The following is a 23,254-nucleotide window of genomic DNA, read 5'->3' on the forward strand; positions in this document are numbered from 1 at the left end:
AAGTTTTGAAACTGTAACTTTTTACATTCAATTCAATTTTTTATATTCAGTTACTTTCTATTCAATTACTCAGGCTTGCTCTTTGCATCAAAGGGGATGCGACAGGCAAGCTCGATTGTAATAGAATAATTTTGAAGCAAAAAAAAAAAGCCAGTATTTTTCAGATGCTTTTGACTACAACTTAGATTTCAGAACATTTATAAAGTATCTTAACCTTAATTTTTTATGTCATCTAATATGTCTGAATTAGTGGAATCCAAACCAAATATATTTTTATTTTATGTGAATTTTGATTATAAAAAATATAAACATTGTTTTCTAATATTTGAGAAAACTGTCCTTCTGTTAATTCTTTTCACTGCCTTTTTTTCCTGCTAGGTTTGTTAGAGAATCAAATGCTTATAAATGCTATTAGGAAAGGCAGAAAACACCTTAAAGTAACTATGAAAAAAATTTTTTAACATGACCTCTTTCTATTTAATGTTATTTGGAAAGTAAGGTGAGAGTACTCTCTAACAGTACGTCATGGGCCAATAATGCATTCTACAAATCACTATTCTGTGTAGGATCTTTTAAAAACATTTCCAAATTACGCTAATGTGTATTGGTGTTATGTAGGGTTTAATGGGGTGAGGAAGACTGACTGCCACCATCAGACTCAATTCTCTGATTCTTTTTCAGCAACTCCTGAAACCCCACTCCCTTCCCCACCACAAGGCTCTGGGCAAGAACAGTACAAAATAGCTGCAAACCAAGCATCAGTCATTTCACACCAGCATCTCTCCAAACAAAAGCAATTGTGAAAATGTGTTTACTTCAGAATGGCACTACATAAATGTGAAAAGTTGTTGATCTTGAAATATCTCAGGATAGCACTTTTGGCAAACTCTTAGCCAAGGCTTCTTCATTGGTGCTGTTATAAGATGGTGTCCTATTTTCTTGTTTATACGTTCATTCTGTTTGTTATTGCTACTATGTAAAACTTTCACATGCAACCAATGTATATCTGAGTTTGAAGATGTTTATATAGGGTATTTTTTCCAACTGCCCCTGCATTGTGCCTGAATCAATTGAATCTTATGTATGAGTTTCATTTGTTTTATTAATGTTAATTTAAATCTGTAAATAATTGCTTTATTGTGATGTGATACAGAACAAAGTGTTCGTTTTTGACTGAAAATAGTAGATCAGAAATCTCAGTTTAATATAAAATGAGCTAAGTTTTTAAAAATAAATTATAAACTTGGAGATTAGAAAAATAAAGCAGTTGCTGTAGAATAGACTGTATCTTTTTCAAGAAGAATCTCTTACGGACAGTCTGTGGTAAAGAAGCAACTCTTTGCTTTAGAGTTAAATATTCCTATCTTAAGTTTAGAAAAATACAAAAAACCATTCCGAGGATGACTGGATACTTTTTGAAATCTGACTTTATTTGAAGATGTATGTTAAGCAAAAACATGTTGCTTTTATCAGTTAGGATACAGGGTGAACTGTAACAAAGAAACCCCTAAAACAGTGACTAAATCAAGAGAGGAATCTATTTCTTTCTCCTGAAACAATTTAGAAAATAGTTATCCATTGACTAGAGATTAGCACATGCCCACAGCTGGCTCCCACGGTAGCCAGGAGAATTATCTATAGGTGGAAAGTCTGTGTCAGCCAAAGCCATGCCACTCTGAGAGAACTGATTCTGAGGACAAGTTAGCCATCTACCACCCATGTCCCTTATTTGGTCCTCACAATAACACTTTAGGAGAGATATCATTATCGCTGTTTTATAAATAAGGGAAACTTTAGCTTGAGGGTTTAAGGAACATAACCAAAGTTCACAAACATAACGAGTGAGAGAAACACATTCAAGCCCAGGTCTAGTTGACTTTAATGAATCTTTGGTGTGGAATGAAAAATGTGAACTTCTTACTCATAGTGTGGTTTTTAAATATATGCAGTTGAGTGATGATTGGATACTATTCATCATATTGCCTATAATATATATTTACCGATAAGCAGTGAGTGTAAAATTGTTGTAGCTTGAATAAGAAACCACTTTTGTAGTTTTAACCAGACTTTCTCTTAAAAACATTAGATAAAATAAAAGATTCACCGGATGGATTCTGATGAAAACAAAAACAAAGTAAAACGACTGGCTTAGCAGATTCTTTGAAATGTAGCAGCCCAGGGATGTACCAAATGTCGAATTCTAGACTGAGGAGTAGAGTTCATTGGAGCCTTAAACTCTCTGATATCACTTAAAGCTGGAGTTTATTTTAAAACAAATGAAGCATGGGCCACCTCATGATGCAGTGGCTCCTCTCTGGTTGAGGAGAGGGAAAATTGGAAAAACTGGTCGAGTAATTATCAATAATTTTTTTTAAAAAGAGGATCCCAAACTGTAAAAGATTGAAATAATCTTTCTCAGGATTTTTTAAATGTCTAAGATTATGATGTCATATCTCCCACTTACCTTATAAGTAAAAAGGTTAATATCAAGTAACTTATTAGCTCTTAAAGTAAAATTGAACTTATTAAAAGCTATCTATGATTTAATAGATTTAATAAAATTCCTTCACGACCTGGTACCCTTGTGAAACTGTAAAATATATCATATGGGGGGAGTTTTTTAACTCTTATTTTTTGAAAATTTACTGTAGCTTCTATTTCGTGAATAAGAATGTTTTGATTTTGATCATACAAATAACTTTTGTAGATTTTTGTTTACTTTTGGGGGGGTTCCCTTAGAAGACATTAAAAAAAAATACTGCCTTGGTCTGTGCAGGCTGCTGTAATGAAATACTATGAACTTGGCAGCTTATAAACAACAGAAATTTATTTCTCGCTGTTCTCAATGGTGGGAAGTCCAAGATTAAGGGATCAACGAATTAGGCCTCTGGATCATACATGGCATTTTCTAGCTGTGTCCTTATACATAAAAGGAAAAAGGTAGCTCTCTCGAGTCTCTTTAATAAAGATACTAATTCTCATGACTGAATCACCCTCCAAAGGCCCCATCTCCTAATAACATCACTCTGGGGACTAGGTGTCAGCATGTGAATTTTGGAAAACACAAAAATTCAGAACATAGCAAATACCTTTGAAGTATAAAAGATAAAATTCATTTTTAGTGAACCCTGTAATTTATTCATGTATATTTACTAAACAGCTGTATCTTTGAAATTATTAGTAATGATTCTGCTTCAATAACTATGGTCAGGGAATTTATAATATTATATTTTTATATACTGAACTGCCAAAGATGCTGGAAAAAAGGAACTGATGTTTTCAGCATATTTTCAAAATATTGATAAGGGAAGTTATTACTTTTATATAGTATTCAACTTTTTTCAGGTAATAGAAGTGAATAATTTATTGTGAAATAATTCATTTTATAAATGTATAATTATTTTTATAAATTTTATTGTTGGAAATCAAAAATTAGTAGATTTTTTACCATGTTAAATTATAGTGAGATTAAAGTATTACTAAACTGTGATGCTATGTTTGTTTCACTAAACTTTCTAAATAAAAACTGAGAAAAAAAATCACTGAAACCAGGTGCTTCATTAGTGTTCAAAAATGATTTCGTGTTTTTACAGATGCTGATAATATATTTTATATAGTCATTTGTATTAGTCCATTTTCACACTACTATAAAGAACGATCTGAGACTGGGTAATTTGTAAAGAAAGGAGGTTTAATTGACTCACAGTTTTGCATGGCTAGAGAGGCTTCAGGAAACTTATAATCATGGTGAAAGGAGAAGCAAGCACCTTCTTCACAGGCAGCAGGAGAGAGAGAAAGCGAGAGGGGAACTGCCAAATGCTTTTAAACCATCAGCTCTTGTGAGAACTCACTATCACAAGAACAGCATGGGGGAAATTGCCCCCATGATCCAACCACTTCCCACCAGGTCCCTCCCTAGACATATGGGGATTACAATTTGATTTGAGATTTGGGTGGGGACATAGAGCCAAACCATATCATTCTGTACTTGGCCCCTCCCAAATCTCATGTCCTTCTTACATTTCAAAACCAATTATGCCTTCACAACAATTCCCCAAAATCTTAACTTAGTTACTTCCAAGATACAATGGGGATATAGGCATTGGGTAAACGTTCTCATTCCAAATGGGAGAAATTGGCCATAACAAAGGGGCCCCATGCAAGTCCAAAACCAGGCAGGGTACTCATTAAATCTTGAAGCTCCAAAATAATCTCCTTTAACTCCATGTCTCATGACCAGGGCACACTGATGCAAGATGTGGGCCCCCAAGGCCTTGGGCAGCTCTGCCCCTGTGGCTCTGTAGGGTACAGCCCCTACACAGCTGCTTTCAAGGACTGGCTCCGAGTGTTTGTGGCTTTCCCAGGTGCACAGTACAAACTGTCAGTGGATCTGTTATTCTGGGGTCTGGAGAACAGTGGCCCTCTTCTCACAGCCCCACTAGGCAGGGCCACAGTGGGAACTCTGTGTGGGGGCTCCAACCCCACATTCCTTCTCTGCATTGCCCTAGTAGAAGTTCTCCATGCGGGCTCTGCTCCGGCAGCAGATTTCTGCTTGGACATTCAGGTGTTTCCAGACATCCTCTGAAATCTAGGCAGAGGCTCCCAAAGCTCAGCTATTGTCTTCTGTGCACCCACAGGCCCAACACCACATGGAAATCACTAAGGCTTGAGGCTTGCACCCCCTAAAGCAATGGCTTGAGCTGTGAGCTGTACCTTTTAGCCATGGCTGGAGCTGGAGTGGATGGGACACAGGGCACCATGTCCTGAGCCTGAACAGAGCAGTAGCACCCTGGGCCTGGCCCACAAAACCATTTATTTTTCCCCCTAGGCCTCCAGGCCTGTGATGGGAGGTGCTGCTGTGAAGATCTCTGAAATGCCCTGGAGACATTTTCCCCATAGTCTTGGCTAGTAACATTCAACCTCTCTTTATTTATGCTAATTTCTGCAGTCAATCACTTGAATTTCTCTCAAGAAAAAAAAATTTTTTTTTCTACCACATGGCCAGGCTGCAAATTTTCCAAGCTTTTATGCTCTGCTTCACTTTTAAACAAAAGTTTCAGTTTCAGATAATCTCTTTGTGAATGCATATCACTGTATGCATTCGGAAAAGAAAAAAAAGGCACATCTTGAACATTTTGCTGCATAGAAATTTCTTCTGTCAGATACCCTCAATCATCTCTCTCAAGTTCAAAGTTCCACAGATCTCTAAGGCAGGGACAAAATGCTGCCAGTCTCTTTGCTAAAGCATAGCAAGAACTTTGCTCCAGTTCCCAAAAAGTTCCTCATCTCCTTCTGAGACCACCTCAGCCTGGACTTCATTGTCCATATCACCATCAGCATTTTGGTCAAAACCATTCAATAAGTCTTTCGGAAGTGCCAAACTTTCCCACATCTTCCTGTCTTCTTCTGATCCCTCCTAACTGTTCCAACCTCTGCCTGTTACCCAGTTCTAAAGTCCATTCCACATTTTCAGGTTATCTTTATAGCAGTGCCCACTCCCAGTACCAAACTTTTCTGTATTAGCCCATTTTCACATTGCTATAGAGAACTACCTGAAACTGGGTAATTTATCAAGAAATGAGTTGTAACTGACCCACAGTTTTGCATGACTGGGAGGGCTCAGGAAACTTACAATTATGGCAGAAGGTGAAGGAGAAGCAAGCACTTTCTTCACAGGGCAGCAAGAGAGAGAGAGAGCACAAGGCAGGGGAATTTCCAAACACTTTTAAGCCATCAGATCTTGTGAGAACTGTGAAAGGAAAATATCTTGGGCCCCCAAAATCTCTAAGGAAAACTCAAGCTGGAAACTGCTTATGGCAAACCTGCCTCCCATTTTATTCAAATTTATCCCTCTGCTCACCAAAATGGATGCATATCTGATTGCCTTTTTGGAAAGGCTAATCAAAAACTCAAAAGAATGCAACTGCTTGTGTCTCACCTATCTGTGACCTGAAAGCTCCCTTTCCCCTTCTAGTCTTCCTGCCCTTGCTTCAAGATGTCCCACCTTTCAAAACTGAACCAATGTACTTCTTACATGTTGATTGATGTCTCATGTCTCCCTAAAATGTATAAAACCAAGCTGTTCCCCGACCTCCCTGGGCACATATCATCACACAGACGTGTCCTCAACCTTGGCAAAATAAACTTCCTAAATTAACTGAGACCTGTCTCAGATTTTCTGGGTTCACATAACTCAATCACTATCACAAGAATATCATGGAGGAAGCTGTCCCCATGATCCAATCACCTCCCACCAGGTCCCCCCCTCGACATGTGGGGATTACAATTAAGAGATGAGATTTGGTTGGGGATACAGAGCCAAATCATATCATCATTTAATTAAATTTATACGTTAACGCTTGTCTTTAGAGTCCAAAGCAAAATTAATTAGCACATCTCCAAATAAACCACTGGACACTGATTGAAAAGGGAATCCTTACATTTGTACTTTAGTTATGTAGTTTTTCTTGCTACCTAGTGTTGTCATAGTAATAAAAATATATGCCCTAAGTTGGCTTAAACATTATATGAGTGTACTTTTGATATATAAATGTTTAACCTAGATCCTTCAATTTTCTGGTACCCTCTGTTGATGTTTAAAGCTTCTTTGTAAAATGTCTTAAATTATAAGGAGCTGTTAGTCTTATACTTATGAAATTCTAAGTTTAATTTTGTTTTTACTCATATTAAGGTAATACGTGTACATCATTTAAAAAGACAAATTACATTTAAGGCTTACAATGAAACCTGGAGCTCTCCTTCTTACCATTCATCTCTTATCCAAGTTCACTTCTGCAGCAACAACATTCAAATACTATATCGGTTTTTTTCTCTATAATCTGAAAACATATTTAAATCTCATTTATTTATTTATTTTCATTTTAGACATTACTTGCTGTCTTTCTACTATGAAAGCAGATGTTTTTAGCACATTTACTTTCATACAGGTAACCCCCATGTTTTCCCAATTTCTTAAAGAATCTGTATTTTTATTACATTAGTAGGCACTATTTAAATAATTTCAAACAACTTTTTAAAATATTTAACAGATAATTTTTATATCTCAGTGGAGAGTAGAAGAGATATAACCTAATTTTACAGGGAAAAATGAGAAGGAAGGCTTTGCTCTGGGTCATATTTGGAATATGACACAGAATTTTAGAAAAGAATGTATGAATAATATGGTTTATTATAACACTATATGTGAGTGCAATTTGACATCCTTTTCAATGTGGCTATTTGAGCAGATAGGTTTTTTGTTTTTTGAGACAGTCTTGCTCTGTTGCCCAGACTGGAGTGCAGTGGTGCAATCAGGGCTCTTTGTAGCCTCGATCTTCCAGGCTCAAGGGATCCTCTCCCCTCAGCCTCCTGAGTAGCTGGCACTGCAGGTGTAAGCCATCCCACCTGGCTATTTTGGAATTTTTTGTAGAGACAGGATCTCCCTACTTTGGCCATGCTTCAGCTGATACTTGAGCTTATACTTGAGGTGATGCACTGATTTTCCTTGAGGCAGACAAGCTGATAGGGGCAGGGGAGGGACAGGGCCACAGCAATTTCCCTGCTTTACTGGACTGTGAAACAGGATTACCCAACAGCCAGCTCTCAACAGGAGCCTTGTCACTGGTAATTATTGGACAATGGATAGCTCCTGGAACAAAGTAGTAGTGAAATTATTTAAATTTTCACCTATAATGAACTGTAATGGTATATTGGTGAAAGAAAATGTACTAGTGGGTGCAATATATCAGGTGTTAAGAAAAATGAGGGAAATGATAAATGCAAGAACAATGAAATTTGACAGCTCTGTCTGGGGGCAACTGTGTTTAGAAAAAGATAATAAAATGCTCTTCTCAATCAGAATAAGAATATCACATTTTGAGTGTGTGTTGGGGGAGCAAATATTATGATCTTGTAAAGAACTGTAAAATGCAAGAATAGTGGTATTCATTAAATCTCTGCTTAATTCATCGAAATGTCTTAAAAGGGCAGATAGATGTTGAAGACTGATACTAGACTCCCACTAAATAGTAGCCCTAATCGTAGTAATTAACATGGCTGCAATTGTGAGGTATGTGCCTATTAATCTGTATGAATGCATGCTCTTTTGCATTCTTACCAGAAAGAAGGATCAGAAACAGTCTATATTTACAACCTCAATCCAAGGGTATGCTGACTCCCCTATCGTCTGCCATCATCTAGTCTAAAGACACTAGATAAAATGTTTTACAGAATGTTGTATTGGTTCCTATTCAGCCAGCAGTGTTGGCTTCATAGAGAGATGTAATGGTGAATCTGAGGAGCCAGACCTGGACCTCTTGCCTCAATTCCGAAAAACTCTGAAAGCCATCTCAATTTCTGCTCTCACTGGGGGATTGGTGAACCCTCTTGAGTCACCATCACAACTTAGCTTCTTCTACCAAAGTTTGCCTCCATCTCCCTTCTGGGTGTGCGTTTTTAGAGCATTTCCTAGTAAATATCCTACACACAAATCTCAGAGTCCTATTCCTAGGGAAGCCAACCTAAAATGACACACAAAATGTATTTATATATTAGCAAAGAGAGTTATAAAATGAAATTAATCACAATATAGATTACAATATCTTCAAAAATCAAATTTGTAAAACCCAAATTTGTAAAAATCAGATTTGTAGTCTACGATACCACCAGAATTCAAATTTATAAAATAATCTAATGAAAAATACACTGAAACAAGAAAAACTATGAAATATGAATGATTCTAATTTATTTCCAGGTAAAATAGAACATCAAAGATAAATGGATTGGGAGAAAAGGGAGATGTTAAAAAGTATGGAGGAGATTGAACTAGAGATGTTTAGAAATAACAAATAAAATGGAAAGGCTGGCAAGATCTAAGTTTGGGTTAGAAAAAGATACTGCAGTTAAGAATTTCATAATGGATGAGTTCCAGATGACAAATTTCTAGCTTCACCCTTTCACAGGCTATTTCTTCTGACTGGTGTTTTCTTCTTTTCTTTGATCTCTTAGCTTACTCCTACCAGTTCTTAAAGATTTAGATTAAAAATTTAGTTAGCATACTACCCTCACCCTTGAGTGAACATTTTTACAACCTTCATGGGTAAAATTAAGGAATTCCTTCATGTGTCTCACTACTTGTTGTATATCCTTCTATTTATAGCATTTATTTTAATATTTTAATTGCTATTTATTACCCTTTACAATGAACCCCAGCAGAGCAAAGACCATGTTGGCTACATTTTTGGATTTCCAAGATTCAACAGAATTCCCAGCAATTATTAGGTGATTAATAGCGATTTGTAAATTAGACAAGAGATTAGTCACATTATTCATTATTTTTGGTTAGTAAAGTTTGAGAAAGAAATGTGCTGAAGAAAAAATAATATATATACTTCTTCAATGGGTTATTTTAATGTAATTATTAGTTATCTAAAATTATAATTAAATTATCACAAATTATAATTTAGATAATGATGATTTAATATGATAATCTATTTGTCGTATTAATTTTTGAAAATAAAAATGGTAAAAAAGGATTCAACTTTTTAGTAAGTGAAACATTATCATTTAATGCCTGTCTATATTTTTAACTTATAGTTTTTTCTCATGGATATTTTTAATTCTGATTTTGGCTTATATTCTTTATTTTAAAATATACGCTGTGTAAAAATATTTCCCAAAACACAATGTATTATATTTTTATATGGCCAAAATGGCATCAAAACACAAAGGTTTTTACCCTTATAATAGGTTAGGCTTTTTGTTAATAGATTAAACAATTCATTTAATCTGAATTGTTAGTCACACATTATTCTCCTAGTCATATTAGATATTAGGTCACAGGCAGTTTAGTAGGTACATTTACAATATAACCTGTTTATTTTATTTTTTTTAGCTATAAAATACCATGAATTTAGTACAATGATAATTTAGAGAAAAAATGTAAAGCCCATTCACCCTAAGATAATGACTGTAAAAGACAGGATTTAAATAAGTTTAAATAATTGATTATTTTATTTATAAATCATCACTGCCCTTGCACTATGTAATAATTGAGTCTAAATATAAATGTAAAGATTTAATGAGTAGTTAGCTGGCAGATAAGATCAGATGTGCAAATCAAAACCCATAGTGACATTTGTTTAGCAAAACACTGACCTTAGTCTAGAGTTAGAGTTTTGTCTAAAGAAGGAAATTCTGAAATGATTTCTAATGGCATCATGAGACACACAATTTGATGATATTTCAGCAGCATAATTAAAGTAATGTACTACTGAATAGCCATAGAATTACCTCTACATTTCTCTACCAATATATAGAAAAGAATCTTTCATAAAAAATATCCTGATAATTCTAGAATAAAAATGGAATTCGGAATTTTAATATAAGCATATTTAAAAGTTGACAAATATTTATTTTGTCCAGACTAGGGTCAAGAAATGCACTAAGTAGGATGTGGCCAGAAACAAAGATGAATGATGTGTATGTATCTTTGTTCTCAAGGAGTTTGAAGTTTAGTGAGGAAGATTGATAACTTATTAATACTTATAACAGAGAATGCGATAAGTATTAGGATACAATGCATCATGGAGACTGAGAGTTTAGGATCAGCCTAGATACAAATGTGGGCTCTACTGTGTAATCTCTTTAAAATTACTTGCAAATTCTTCTTGAGTATTAGTTTCCAAACAAAACAAAACAAACAAAAGAATATTTATAATACTAACATGAGTTACATTATTATTTAAGTGAATCAAGATGGTTTATAAAATGTGCTTATCATGAAATCTGGGAATTAGCAAGCACTAAAAATAAATGTTAGCAACCATCATCAAAGATACAAAGAATGGAGCCTGAGAACACAAATAAAATGTCAATTATTTCTGCGTATGAGTACTAGGGATACTTAACAGAGGACATACTTTTGAATTGAGCTTGTAAGCAGGATTTGAATACAGAACAATATGGGATGGGGTTGTGAAGTACATTTTTGGCTGAGGGACCAAAGACATGAAGAACATAAAAGCTGAGGAAAACAATGGTCATTGTAGTCAAATCATGGAAGGAATGTAACTGAAATGAAACCATTAGCCAAGAGGCAAGTTGCAAAACCCAGAGAATGGAGGTGAAATAGTTAAGGATGCATATCATGAATGGAAAAAAAAAAAAATTCCCGTTTAAGGAAAAACCCAGGAAGATGCTGAAATTACTTTAAGTCTGGAAAATCTTTTGAAAGAATAGGCAAATAAATTGTAAAAATAATCTCCTACTATTTATTTTAATATTTCATTGGCAGGACTATCTTCAACAAAACATGATTAAATTATGGTTTGGAAATCATGATTTGATGGAGATACTAGATATCTGTCTAAAGTGTATTTTAACTGTTACATATCCCTTTCATTCATTTCTTAGAACATTTTTTGGAAAAATTTATCTTTAAAATATGATTTAGAAAAATAATGTGGTTCTTTTTTAGGCTATTTATGATAAATCATCAATAATTCTGTTATGTGAATTTTAAGAGCTAATTTTAAGAGCTTAGATAAATCAATTTTTAACCTAAATTTGAAAACTATAGTCTTTATTTGAAAAGTCATGGACATAATAAAATATTTATCATAACTCTAAGATATACAAAGAATCCTTAAATGTGTTGCATATTACTTTTTGTATGGGACTCTGATATAACAATGCTGTTTTTTAAATTCTGGTAAAGCATTGCAATAGTTACCAAAGGACCTACTCACTAACAGCTTATAAACATGACTAAAAATATTATAATTATTTAACTATGAAATGAAAAATATCTGTACATGGTACAGCAAAAGGCTTTTTGAACTTGTAAATAATAATTTTAAAAGGAAACGAAATATCTATTTTCACACATTTATTGATTATATAAGAAATGCCTGGCTGGAAAAGGAATGACAGAGATGCAAGAAATGTGGTTAATCCTTGTCCAGGAACTGGTGGTGTATCTGAAACATGTAGCTAGAATGATCTCAAGGACATAACCTAGGGTTGAAGTTTTATGTGGCAATACTCAAGATTTAGACAGCCTGAGTGACAATCTGTGCTCTTGCTGGTCTAAGTGCCGTAAATAATTACACAGGTGCAATTGCAAGAGTGCTATAAATTAGAACTACTCTAACTCCTGTAGGTTGAGAATTTTCTGTAGTTACAGAAGGCTCAAAGTACTCATCTCACATGGATTTGAGATCTGGCCAACTAATCATAACAATTTACTCTGGGGCCAAGATTGTCTCCTGACTCCAAGGTAGATTCAGATAAGATCAGATATAGAGAATGGCCTTCCCTAGTTTTTATTTTCTTTTCTCTTTTTTTAATTTAAGTTTTGGGATAAATGTGCAGGACGTGCAGGTTTGTTACATAGATATAAACATGTCATGGTGGTTTGCTGCCCCTATTGACTCCTCCTGTAAGTTCCCTCCCCTCATGCCTCACCCTCTAACATGCCCTGGTGTGTGTTGTTCCCCACCCTGGGTCCATGTGTTCTCATTGTTCAACTACTACTTATGAGTGAGAGCATGTGGTATTTGGTTTTCTGTTCCTGTGTTAGTTTGTTGAGGATGATGGCTTCCAGCTTCATCCATGTCCCTGCAAAGGACATGATCTCATTTCTTTTCATGGCTGCATAGTATTCCATGGTGTATATGTACCACATTTTCTTTATCCAGTCTACCATTGATGGGCATTTAGGTTAATTCCATGTCTCTGCTATGATGAATAGTGCTGCAATGAACATACGCTCACATGTATCTTTATAGTAGAATGATTTATATTCCTTTAGGTATATACCCAGTAATGGGATTCCTGGGTCAAATGGTACTTCTGGTTCTAAATCTTCGAGAATTTGCCACACTGTCTTCCACAATGGTTGAACTAATTTACATTCCCACCAACAGTGTAAAAGCATTCCTATTTCTCTGCAACCTCACCAGCGTCTGTTGTTTCCTGACTTTTTAAAAATCGCCATTCTGACTGGCATAAGATTGTTTCTCATTGTGGTTTTGATTGCATTTCTCTGGTGATCAATGATGTTGAGAAAACCCTCCAAAGTATGGTGTATTGTGATGGGAGTATCAGGAGTTCAATTACTTATTTATAGTTGTAGAATATTAATGAAAGAAAAATAAAATGTGATTATAATTTGGGAAATGCAGCTCAAAATGATCCTATTTGAAATGGCAGAAGGTGAAAGGCAGGTCTTACATGGCGGCAGGCAAGAGAGGAAATGAGAACCAAGCAAAAGGGGTTTCCCCCTATAAAGCCATCAAATCTTGTGAGACATATTCCCTATGATGAGAACAGTATGGGGGAAACTGTCCCCATGATTCAATTATCTCCCACCATTCCCTCCCACGACATGTGGGAATTATGGGAACTACAATTCAAGATGAGATTTGGATGGGGACACAGCCAAACCATATCACAGGCTAACTAGAAGACTGAGACCTAATCTTAAAACTATAGAAAGCTTCTTCTACCCCCACACCTTATCACTACCTGCAGTTTCTTTTACCCAATAAAGTATGTCTCCCTTTCAATGAAAAATTACAAGACATAGTAGAAAAACACACACACACACACACATACATACACAGACAATTTGAGAAGACAGAGCAAGCAAGCATCAGAACCAGAACCAGATGTTTCAGAGATGTTGGAAGTAACAGAGTGTGAATTTAAAACAACTATGATTATATGGTAAAGGCTCTAGTGAAAAAATTAGACAATACACAGGAACAGATGGATAACGTGGGAATACAGCTGGAAATTGTAAGAAGGAACCAAAAATAAATTCTGAAGGTAAAAAACAATAAAGAAAGCTTTTTATGAGTTCCTTAGTAGACAGAACGTGGCTGAGAAAAATCTTTGAGCTTGAAAGTATGTCAATAACAGCCTCCCAAATTGAAAAACAAAGAAAAAAAAGACAGAAAAACAAAACAGATATCATAACAGAATATTGAAGACCTGTGGGAAAACTACAAATAGTGTGATGTGCATGTAATAGAAATACCAGAAAGAGAAGAAGGACAGAAAAGAACAGAAGAAATATTTGAAGTAATAATAACAGAATTCCCTCAAATTAATATCAGACATCAAACCGTAGACTTAGGAAGCTCAGAGAACACCAACCAGGTTAAACACTGAAAGAACTGCAAGTAGCTATATCATATTTAAACTACACAAAATCAAATGTAAAGAAAATGATCTTGATAGAAGCCAGAGGAAAAAGAAAACACTTTACTTATACAGAAACAAGCATAAGAATTACAACAGACTTCTCAGAAACCATAAAAGCAAGAAGAGCATAGAGTGACATATTTTAAATGTTGACAGAAAAAAAAACACACACCAAGCTATAACTCTGTATCATGCAAAATTATCCTTCAAATCTGAGGTCCCTCAGGCAAACAAATTTTGAGAGAATTTGTTGCCAGTAGACTTGCCTTGAAAGAGATGTTAAAAGTTTTTTTGAGAGAGAAAATGATGAAGTTCAGAAAGTGGGCTTTTTATAAAGAAAAACAGAATGTTAGAGAAGGAATAAGTGAAGGTAACATTTAAAAAGTTTTGTTCTTCTAAATTGTGAAACTGGATCATAGCCAAATTTAATTTAACCTTTAACATTTTGTTCAGAAAATAAAAAAGGAAATACCAATTTTAGTAGGCGAGATTTCTCCTGCTTTTCACAAGGTATTGCTCTTGGAGATAGCATGAGAGAATAGTTACTGATTTGCTCTTCTCTGTTTCAATAACATCTTTTTTTTTTTTTTTTTTTTTTTTTTGAGAGAATCTCATTCTGTCGCCCAGGCTTGGGTGGGGTACAGTGGCGCAATCTTGGCTCACTGCAACCTCTGCCTCCCAGGTTCAAGTGATTCTCGTGCCTCAGCCACATGAGTAGCTGCGATTACAGGCGTGTACCACCATGCTCGGCTAACTTTTTTTTTTTAGTAGAGACGCGGTTTCACCATGTTGCCCAGGCTGGTCTGTAACTCCTGGCCTCAAGTGATCAACCCACCTCGGCTTTCCAGAGTGTTGGAATTACAGGCATGAGCCACCTTGCGCAGCTGAACACCATGATGTCTTTGAGAGTGTGAGTATCTGACAATTCTTGATGTGATTCCAAAGCTTAAAGGGTAATCTTTTACAATTCACTTCTCACACTAACTCTAATTTTAGAGCTCAATCTTCAAGCAAGATGCAACTGGACTATATAATTTATAAAATATTCAATATTAAGTTTTTCTTTTTTCATAATATCTATTCAATTTTATATAACTTCCAAAAATAGGCTCCTTTTTTTAAAAAAAAAAGATATTTAAGTCAAACTCCCTGTGGGCAGAAATGGTTTCTTGTTCACTCGTGCGTAATTATTACTTAGCATAGTGCTTGACACATAGTAGGTGTTCAATAAATATTTGAGGAACAAGTAATACGGCTGCCAGCAGTTGCATTAACTTTGCTTTTTCTTAGGAGATACCTTAAAGTTTACAATATACATTTGCAATTAGTCCACATCCACTTTCAAATAGCATTATAGCATTTCACAACTAGTACCTTATAGTAACAAAATATTCTTAATTTCTTCCTCCTGTTTCTTGTTTCATTGCTTTATTCATTCCACTTATCAATAAACTATGTTGCTGGAATACATTGTTGTTATTATTTTGAACAAATTATTATCTATTAGGTCAACTATGAATAAGAAAAAAAGGTGAAGTAAAAAATGCAAATGAAAATGCATAGAAAAAATGCATAAAAGGAAGTAACAGACATGGTAGTTTTTGTTTTTTTTTTTTGTGGGGGACGGAGTCTCACTCTGTCGCCCAGGCTGGAGTGCAGTGGCGCCATCTCGGCTCACTGCCAGCTCCGCCTCCCGGATTAACGCCATTCTCCTGCCTCAGCCTCCCGAGTAGCTGGGACTACAGGAGCCCGCCACAGCGCCCGGTTAATTTTTTGTATTTTTAGTAGAGACGGGGTTTCACCGTGTTAGCCAGGATGGTCTCGATCTCCTGACCTCGTGATTCGCCTGCCTTGGCCTCCCAAAGTGCTGGGATTACAGGCATGAGCCGCCGTGCCCGGCCCAGACATGGTAGACATTAATCCGACTATACCAATGATTTAATTTGAACGTTTGTCTCCTCGAAATCTCATGTTAAAATTTGATTCCCAGAGTTGGAGGTGGGGTCTAGTGGGAGGTGTTTGGGCAGAGCCTTCATGAATGGCTTGTGTCATTCTCATTCTCATGAGATTGAGTGCGTTCTCATTCTTAGTTCCTGCAATATCTGGTTGTTAAAAAGAGTATGGCATCTCTCTCCCATCTCTCTTTCCTCCTTTCTTACCATGTGAGACCTACTCTCCTTCCCCTTCCACCATGAGTGGAAGCTTCCCGAAGCCCTTACCAGAAGCAAATGTTAGCATACACCATGCTTCTTGTACAGCCTGCACAACCATGATACAAATAAACATCTTTTCTCTATAAATCATCTAGACTAAGGTATTTCTTTAGAGCAATGCAAACAGACTAAGACAATCAATCAATAACTCTTTTAAACATGAATGGTCTAAATATACTAATTAAAAGGCAGAGACTGCCCAGCTAGACTGAAAAAAAAAAAAAAACAACAGAAAAAAAACTCAGGTATGTCTTGTTTATAAGAAACCCACTTTAAATACAAAGAATCATATAAAACAAAAGTAAAGGGATGAGAAAGATATGTTATGCTAACATTAATCAAAATAAAGAGGAGAAACTATATTAATTTCAGACAGAGCAGTCTTCAGAGTAAGGAATATTATCAGCAATAAAGTGGGGCATTTCATAATGATAAAGTGGTCAAATCTCTAAGAAGACATAACAATCCTTAATGTGTTTGCACCTAATAACAGAGCATCAAAATAGATGAGGCGAAAACTGATCAAACTGCAAAGGGAAACAGATGAACTTCCTATTACATGTGTATACTTTAATACCCTTCTTTCAGAAGTAGACAGATCTAGCAGGCAGAAAATCAACAAGGACATAGTTGAACTCAACAGTACCGTTAATCAACAGGATATCCATTGACAACATCATCCAATAACAGCAGAACACACATTCTTCTCAAGCTCACATGGAACATTCACTAAGATAGACCACACTTCAGACCATAAAATTGCACCTGAAAAAATTTGAATAAATAAAAATTTTATAATGACTGCTCCAAGCCCACAATGAAATTAAGCTGGAAATCAATAACAGAATAATAGTTAAAAAATACCACAATACTTGGAGATTTAAAAATATAGTTCTAAAAATACGTGGGTCAAAGAAAAAATATTAGATAAATTTTAAAACATTTTAAAGTATACAAGAGTGAAAATACAACTTACCAAATGTGGGAGGCAGTGAAAGCTGGGCTTAGATGAAAATTTATAGCATTGAATGCATATATCAGAAAGAAAAAAATCTAAAATCAATAATATAAATGTCCACCTTAGAAAACCAGTAAAAGAAGAGAAAAATTAAATCCAAAGAAAGTATAAGAACAAAAATAATAAAAACAAGACCAGAAATCAGTGAACCTGAAAACAAGAAATGAAAAGAGAAAATTAACAAAATCAAATGGTGGTTTTTTGAAAAGATCAATAAAATTGATGACCCTTTAGCTATGCTAACAGAAAAAGAGAGAAAACACAAATTCCTAGTATCATCTCTACAGAGTCCATAAAAATTAAAAGAATAATAAATAAATACTATGGAGAATTCTATGCCTACACATTTTATCATCTCAATAAAATGAACGAATTTCTTGAAAGACATAATCTGCCAAAACTCACAGAAGAAGAAATAGACAATCTGAATAGGCTTATACCTTTTAAATAAATTGAGTTAATAATTAAGCTTCTTAAAACAGGAATAACAGGCCCAGAGGTGTTTAATGATGAATTCTAAAAAATATTTAGGGAGGAAATTATCCCAATTCTTTACTATTTCTTCCAGAAAATGAAAAAATGCGAAAATACTTTCTCATTTTATGAGTCCAGCATTTCCCTGGTACCAACATCAGGTAAAGACATTACAAGAAAAGAAGGCTACAAACCGGTATCTCTCGTGAGCATAGATGCAAAAATCTTCAACAAATTATGAGTAAATCACATCCAATAATGTATAAAAGAAATTAAAAATCACAGTCAGTGAGATTTGTTCAGGTATGCAGGATTGGTTCAGCATTTGGAAATCTATTAATACAATCCATCACAACAACAGGCTAAAGAGGAAAATTACATGATCATATAAATAGATACGGAAAAATCATTTGACAAAATTCAGTACCTATTCATGATAAAAACTCTAAGCAAACTAGGATAGAAGAGAATTTATTTAACTTAATAAAGAGTATTTACAAAAAACCTTGCAACTAACCTCATATTTAATGGCGAGAAACTAAAAGCTTCTCCACTAAGATCAGGAACACTTTATTGGAAGTCCTAGCTAATGCAATAACACAGAAAGGAAAATAAAAAGTATACAGTTTTGTGAGGATGAAATAAAACTGTTTTTCTTTACAGATAACATGATTGTCTATGTAGAAAATCTACAGACAAAGATCTCCTGGAACTAATAAATGACTAACACAAAGTTAAGAAATGCAAGGTTAATATATAAAAGTTAAGCACTTTTTTATGCCAGCAATAAACAAGTGGAATTTGAAATAAAAAACACAGCACCATTTACATTACCACCCAAAACCATAATATATCTAGGTATAAATCTAACAAAATGTATGTAAGGTCTATATTTAAAAAGCTATAAAGTTTTGATGAGTGAAATTTTAAAAGAGAAATAAATAAATAAATAAATAAATAAATGGAGAGATATTACTTGTTCATGGATAGGAAGACTCAATATTGTTAAGTTGTCAGTTCTTCCCAAATTGATATATAAAGTCAATGCAATCCCATCTAAATCTCAAGGAGCTATTATATATATATATATATATATAGTAAAACTATTTCTAAACTTAGCATGGAGAGTCAAAAGACCCAGAATAGCCAACACAATATTGAAAGAGAAAAACAATGTCGGAAGATGGATAATATCCAACATCAAGACTTACTACAAAGCTATGGTAATCAAGGCAGTATTGTATTGGCAAAAGAATAGTCAGATAAAGCAAGCATAATAGACAGCTCAGAAACAGACCCACATAAATATAGTCAACTGATATTTGACAAAGGACAAAGGCAGTACTACGGGAAAAGATAGTCTTTTCAACAAATAGTTCTAGAAGAGAACTGGGCTAGTTGAAAATAAATAGTTCAACAAAATATATAAGTTTAGACACAGACCTTACATTCTTCACCAAAATTAACTTCAAATGGATCATAAACCTAATTGTCAAATGCAAAATTACAAAACTCCTGGAAGATAACATAGGAGAAAATCTAGATGGCCTTGGATATGGCAATGACTTTTAAAATAAAATCCCAAAGTCATGTTCCATAAAATAAATAACCAATAAGCTGAACTTCACTACAATTAAAAATTTATCTGTGAAAGATACTTTCAAGAAAATAAAAAGACAAGATACAGAATGGGAGAAAATATTTGCCAAAGACATATCTGTTTAAGAGCTGTTATCTAAAATATACAAATAACTCTTAAAACTTGACAATTAGAAAATGAACAACCTGAAAAATGAGCAAAAGATCTAGGCAGACACCTCACCAAAAAATATATACAGATAGCAAATAAGCATATGAAAAGATGCTCCACATCATGTGTCTTTAGGAAAAGGCAAAATAAAACAATGAGATGCTACTACAGGCTGATTAGGATGGCCAAAATCCAAAACAGTAACATCAAAAGCTGGTGGAGACGTTGATAAAAAAGGAGCTCTCACTGATTGCTAGTGGTAATGTCAAATGATAGGGCCACTTTGGAAGACAATTTGGCAGTTTCTTGCAGAACGAAACATACTTTTACCACATAATACAGCAGTTTGCTTCTTACTATTTATCCAAATGAATTGAAAAATTACATTCATACAAAAACAAATACACTGGTGTTAATAGCAGATTTATTCACAATTGCCAAAACTTGGAAGCAACCAAAATGTCTTTCAGTGGTTGAAAAGATAAATAAACTGTGGTATATCTAGATAATGAGGAATCATTGAATACTAAAAAGAATGAGCTATCAAGCCACGAAAAGAGCGATAGCCATGAAAAGATATAGAGGAAACGTAAATGCATATTACTAGGTGAAAGAAGCCAATATGAAAAGACTATATACTGTATGATTTAAACTATATGACATTCTGGAAAAGGTAAAACTGTGGAGACAACAAGAAGATCAGTGGTTGGCAGAAGTTTAGTGGGAGAAAGGGATGAATAGGGAGAACACAGAATTTTTAGGGCAGTGAAACTATTCTGTATAACACTTTAGTTGTGGATACATATTATACGTTTGTGAAAACCTATAGAATGTACAACACCAAGACTGCACCTTAATGAAAAGTGATATCACTTCGAGTGATAATGAACTATCACAGAAAGCTCATTGCTTTTAATAAACTTATTATTGTGGTATTATGGATAGTGGGGTTAGTTTGGGTGTGTGAAAGTAGGAATATAAGGGAGCTCTGTGTACTTGCTGTTCAATTTTGCTGTGAACCCTAAATTGATCTAAAAATAATGTCTATTCAATCCTGCTGTAAAATGAAAGAAAAACTTTTCTAAAGTGTTTAATAATGGTGGTCCCATGACAGACCTATTGCAAAAAAGGTCTGGCTAATTTTTCTGCCAGTATACTTTCATAACTCAGCTCCAGACCACACAAAGGCAGTAACTTCATTTCCACTGTACTTCTAATTACAGTTTGATTTGAGTTATCTATGTTTTGTATGATATGATATTATTGATCTAGTTTAAAAGAAAACTAATATAGACATGTAAAGTCATGTTAAGTTTTGTGGTCTACATTGTTTATGTGTTAAAATTATAGTTTTAAACATTAACTTACTAATGTTATTTTTATTTTTAAATATTGTCAGTTTGCTTTTTGTATAACATAACTACTGATCTTAAGTATGTGACGATATAGCAACTTGACATTAATCTCTTCACCTTTCTGACACCTCTTTTATGTAAATGCTAAATTTATTATTCAGATGCAACTAATTTTTAAAATATACATTTATCGTTTTATTATGCCATATAAACACAAACAGAAAATCTTGCTTTAAAGTGTGAAAATTTCTGAAACTTTTGAAATAAAGTTAATGAAAATGTATATTGAAAATCAGATTAACAGTCCATGAATCTTTACTCTTGCATTTATTATACAAAAAAAAAATTACACTGGGTAATTTGGGAATGTACCAGTAAACTTAAGTTTGATTTTTCAAGAATTTCATTAATAGTTCTTGTATTAGTCAGGGTTGTCTTAGAGGGACAGAACTAATAGGAGATATATATCTATATAAACAGAGTTTATTATGTATTAATTTATGTGATCACAAGGTCCCACAATAGGCTGTCTGCAAACTGAGAAGCAAGGAAAGCCAGTCTGAGTCCCAAAACCAAAGAACTTGGAGTCCCATGTTTGAGGGCAGGAAGCATCCAGCACTGGAGACAGGTGTAGACTGGGAGGCTAGGCTCATCTCTCCTTTTCACGTTTTTCTGCCTGCTTTATATTTGCTGAAAGCTGATTAGATTGTGCCTACCAGATTAAGGGTGGATCTGCCTTCCCCAGCCCACTGACTCAAATGTTAATCTCTTTTGGCAACACCCACACAGACACACCCAGGATAAATACTTGGTATCCCTCAATCCAATCAAGTTGACACTCTGTATTAACAATCATGGTTATTCAGTCCTTTCATGTCATAGAATGGTATATCTCAAATAAACACAAGTAAACATATTTTAAAGAAGCATAATCCTCAAAATAGCGCATCAGATCATCTTTCATTTTGAGCAGTTTCATCCTGCATGAGTGGTGTGCTCATAACACTATTTTACTGTTGGCAGCCATGGAAGTTGCACCAAGAATCTTGAAGACAAGCAATCCAACTATTACAACTCTGAAAGCATCTAAAGTGTACAATAAAACTGGCTCTCAAGCATAAATTAGAAAAACCAAACAAACAAAACTACAGTCTTTGAATTTGGCAATCTTTCAATGTAGAAATGCTTTGACACTTCCAAATTTAGTATGAGTGTCACTGAATGGCAGTGAGTATAAAATGAAACTAGGAGACAATATACCCTAATGCTTAAAATAACACCAAACTTTAAACCATATCTGACTGGTAAAACTAAGCATGTTACCACAAAGAAAGGAAAATTCTTAATAGTGTGTTTTAAAATATAAATCCTGAATTTCTTAGCAGAAGTTCTTTAATTAAGAATTTGCTTAATATTATTCTTTTGTTTTATCAAGTCTCTTTCTCAGATCTTCTATAAATTTCTTTCATTTACTGTTTTCACATTCAGATTTATCTTGTAATTTTATCAGTGAATGAAATATAGTCATGCACTGGGATCCTACTGCTAAAATATATTCTCAATCTTCTGTAAGTCCAGAGAGATGTTTCTAAGCTCTTCAAAGAGAACTTTTATAAGATTTCAAGGTATTATGTGTATATAAAATTATTCTCTTTTTGTTGTGCTTGAGGCACATGGCAATAGTCTGATCCAACTAGCTGTCAAGGTTTGGTTCTAGAATACTTAGTGTTGAAAGAATTCTCATCAGAACTTAATTCACAAAAGGAGATTTCCAATCTGGGGAGCAAGATGTAAGTATAGTAGCAACCATGAACAGGAAAGAAAATGGTCTGAGACAGTTGGGGAGGGTCCCGAGTAGGGATTGAATAGCTAATTGAAGAACCAATTAATTAAAGTACAAAACTAAGATAATCACTACAGCAGTTCAACCTCAAAATTGACTTGTGAAAATCTTTACACAAATAAATCAAAAGTATCTCCTTTATTAGCCAGGTATCTTCCACAGTTTATTAAATATGTAGACACAATCATCTTCACAAGTGAATTTAGTATTTAAGAATACAAATAAGAGCACTATCTTGTTTATGAATAACCTTCCAATGATATGACTTGATGCTCACTTGTGACTCATTTGTCTGATTTGGACTTTGGGCTTGGGAGTGTGCAATAATGAAATCTTTGGATTACACAGTGTTCAATTAAGATTGTATCTACAACACTAAATATCTGTAATTTC

General features: G+C 34.5%; 1 protein-coding gene across 6 annotated transcripts in view; it reads left to right on the top strand.

Moving 5' to 3' along the window:
• Positions 1-3,545, top strand: part of HNF4G (hepatocyte nuclear factor 4 gamma) — a 155,235-nt gene extending 151,690 nt beyond the window's left edge. For all 6 annotated transcript variants that reach the window (XM_063817194.1, XM_009455530.4, XM_063817196.1 and 3 more), the window contains one exon: positions 682-3,545. In XM_063817194.1, coding sequence (XP_063673264.1) covers positions 682-803 — 122 coding nt within the window. In that variant the 3' untranslated portion in view covers positions 804-3,545. The remainder of the gene's footprint in view (positions 1-681) is intronic.
• The last annotated feature ends 19,709 nt before the right edge of the window (positions 3,546-23,254 follow it).

Source organism: Pan troglodytes, chromosome 7, assembly GCF_028858775.2.
Source record: "Pan troglodytes isolate AG18354 chromosome 7, NHGRI_mPanTro3-v2.0_pri, whole genome shotgun sequence".
In the NCBI taxonomy this organism is placed as follows: domain Eukaryota; kingdom Metazoa; phylum Chordata; class Mammalia; order Primates; family Hominidae; genus Pan; species Pan troglodytes.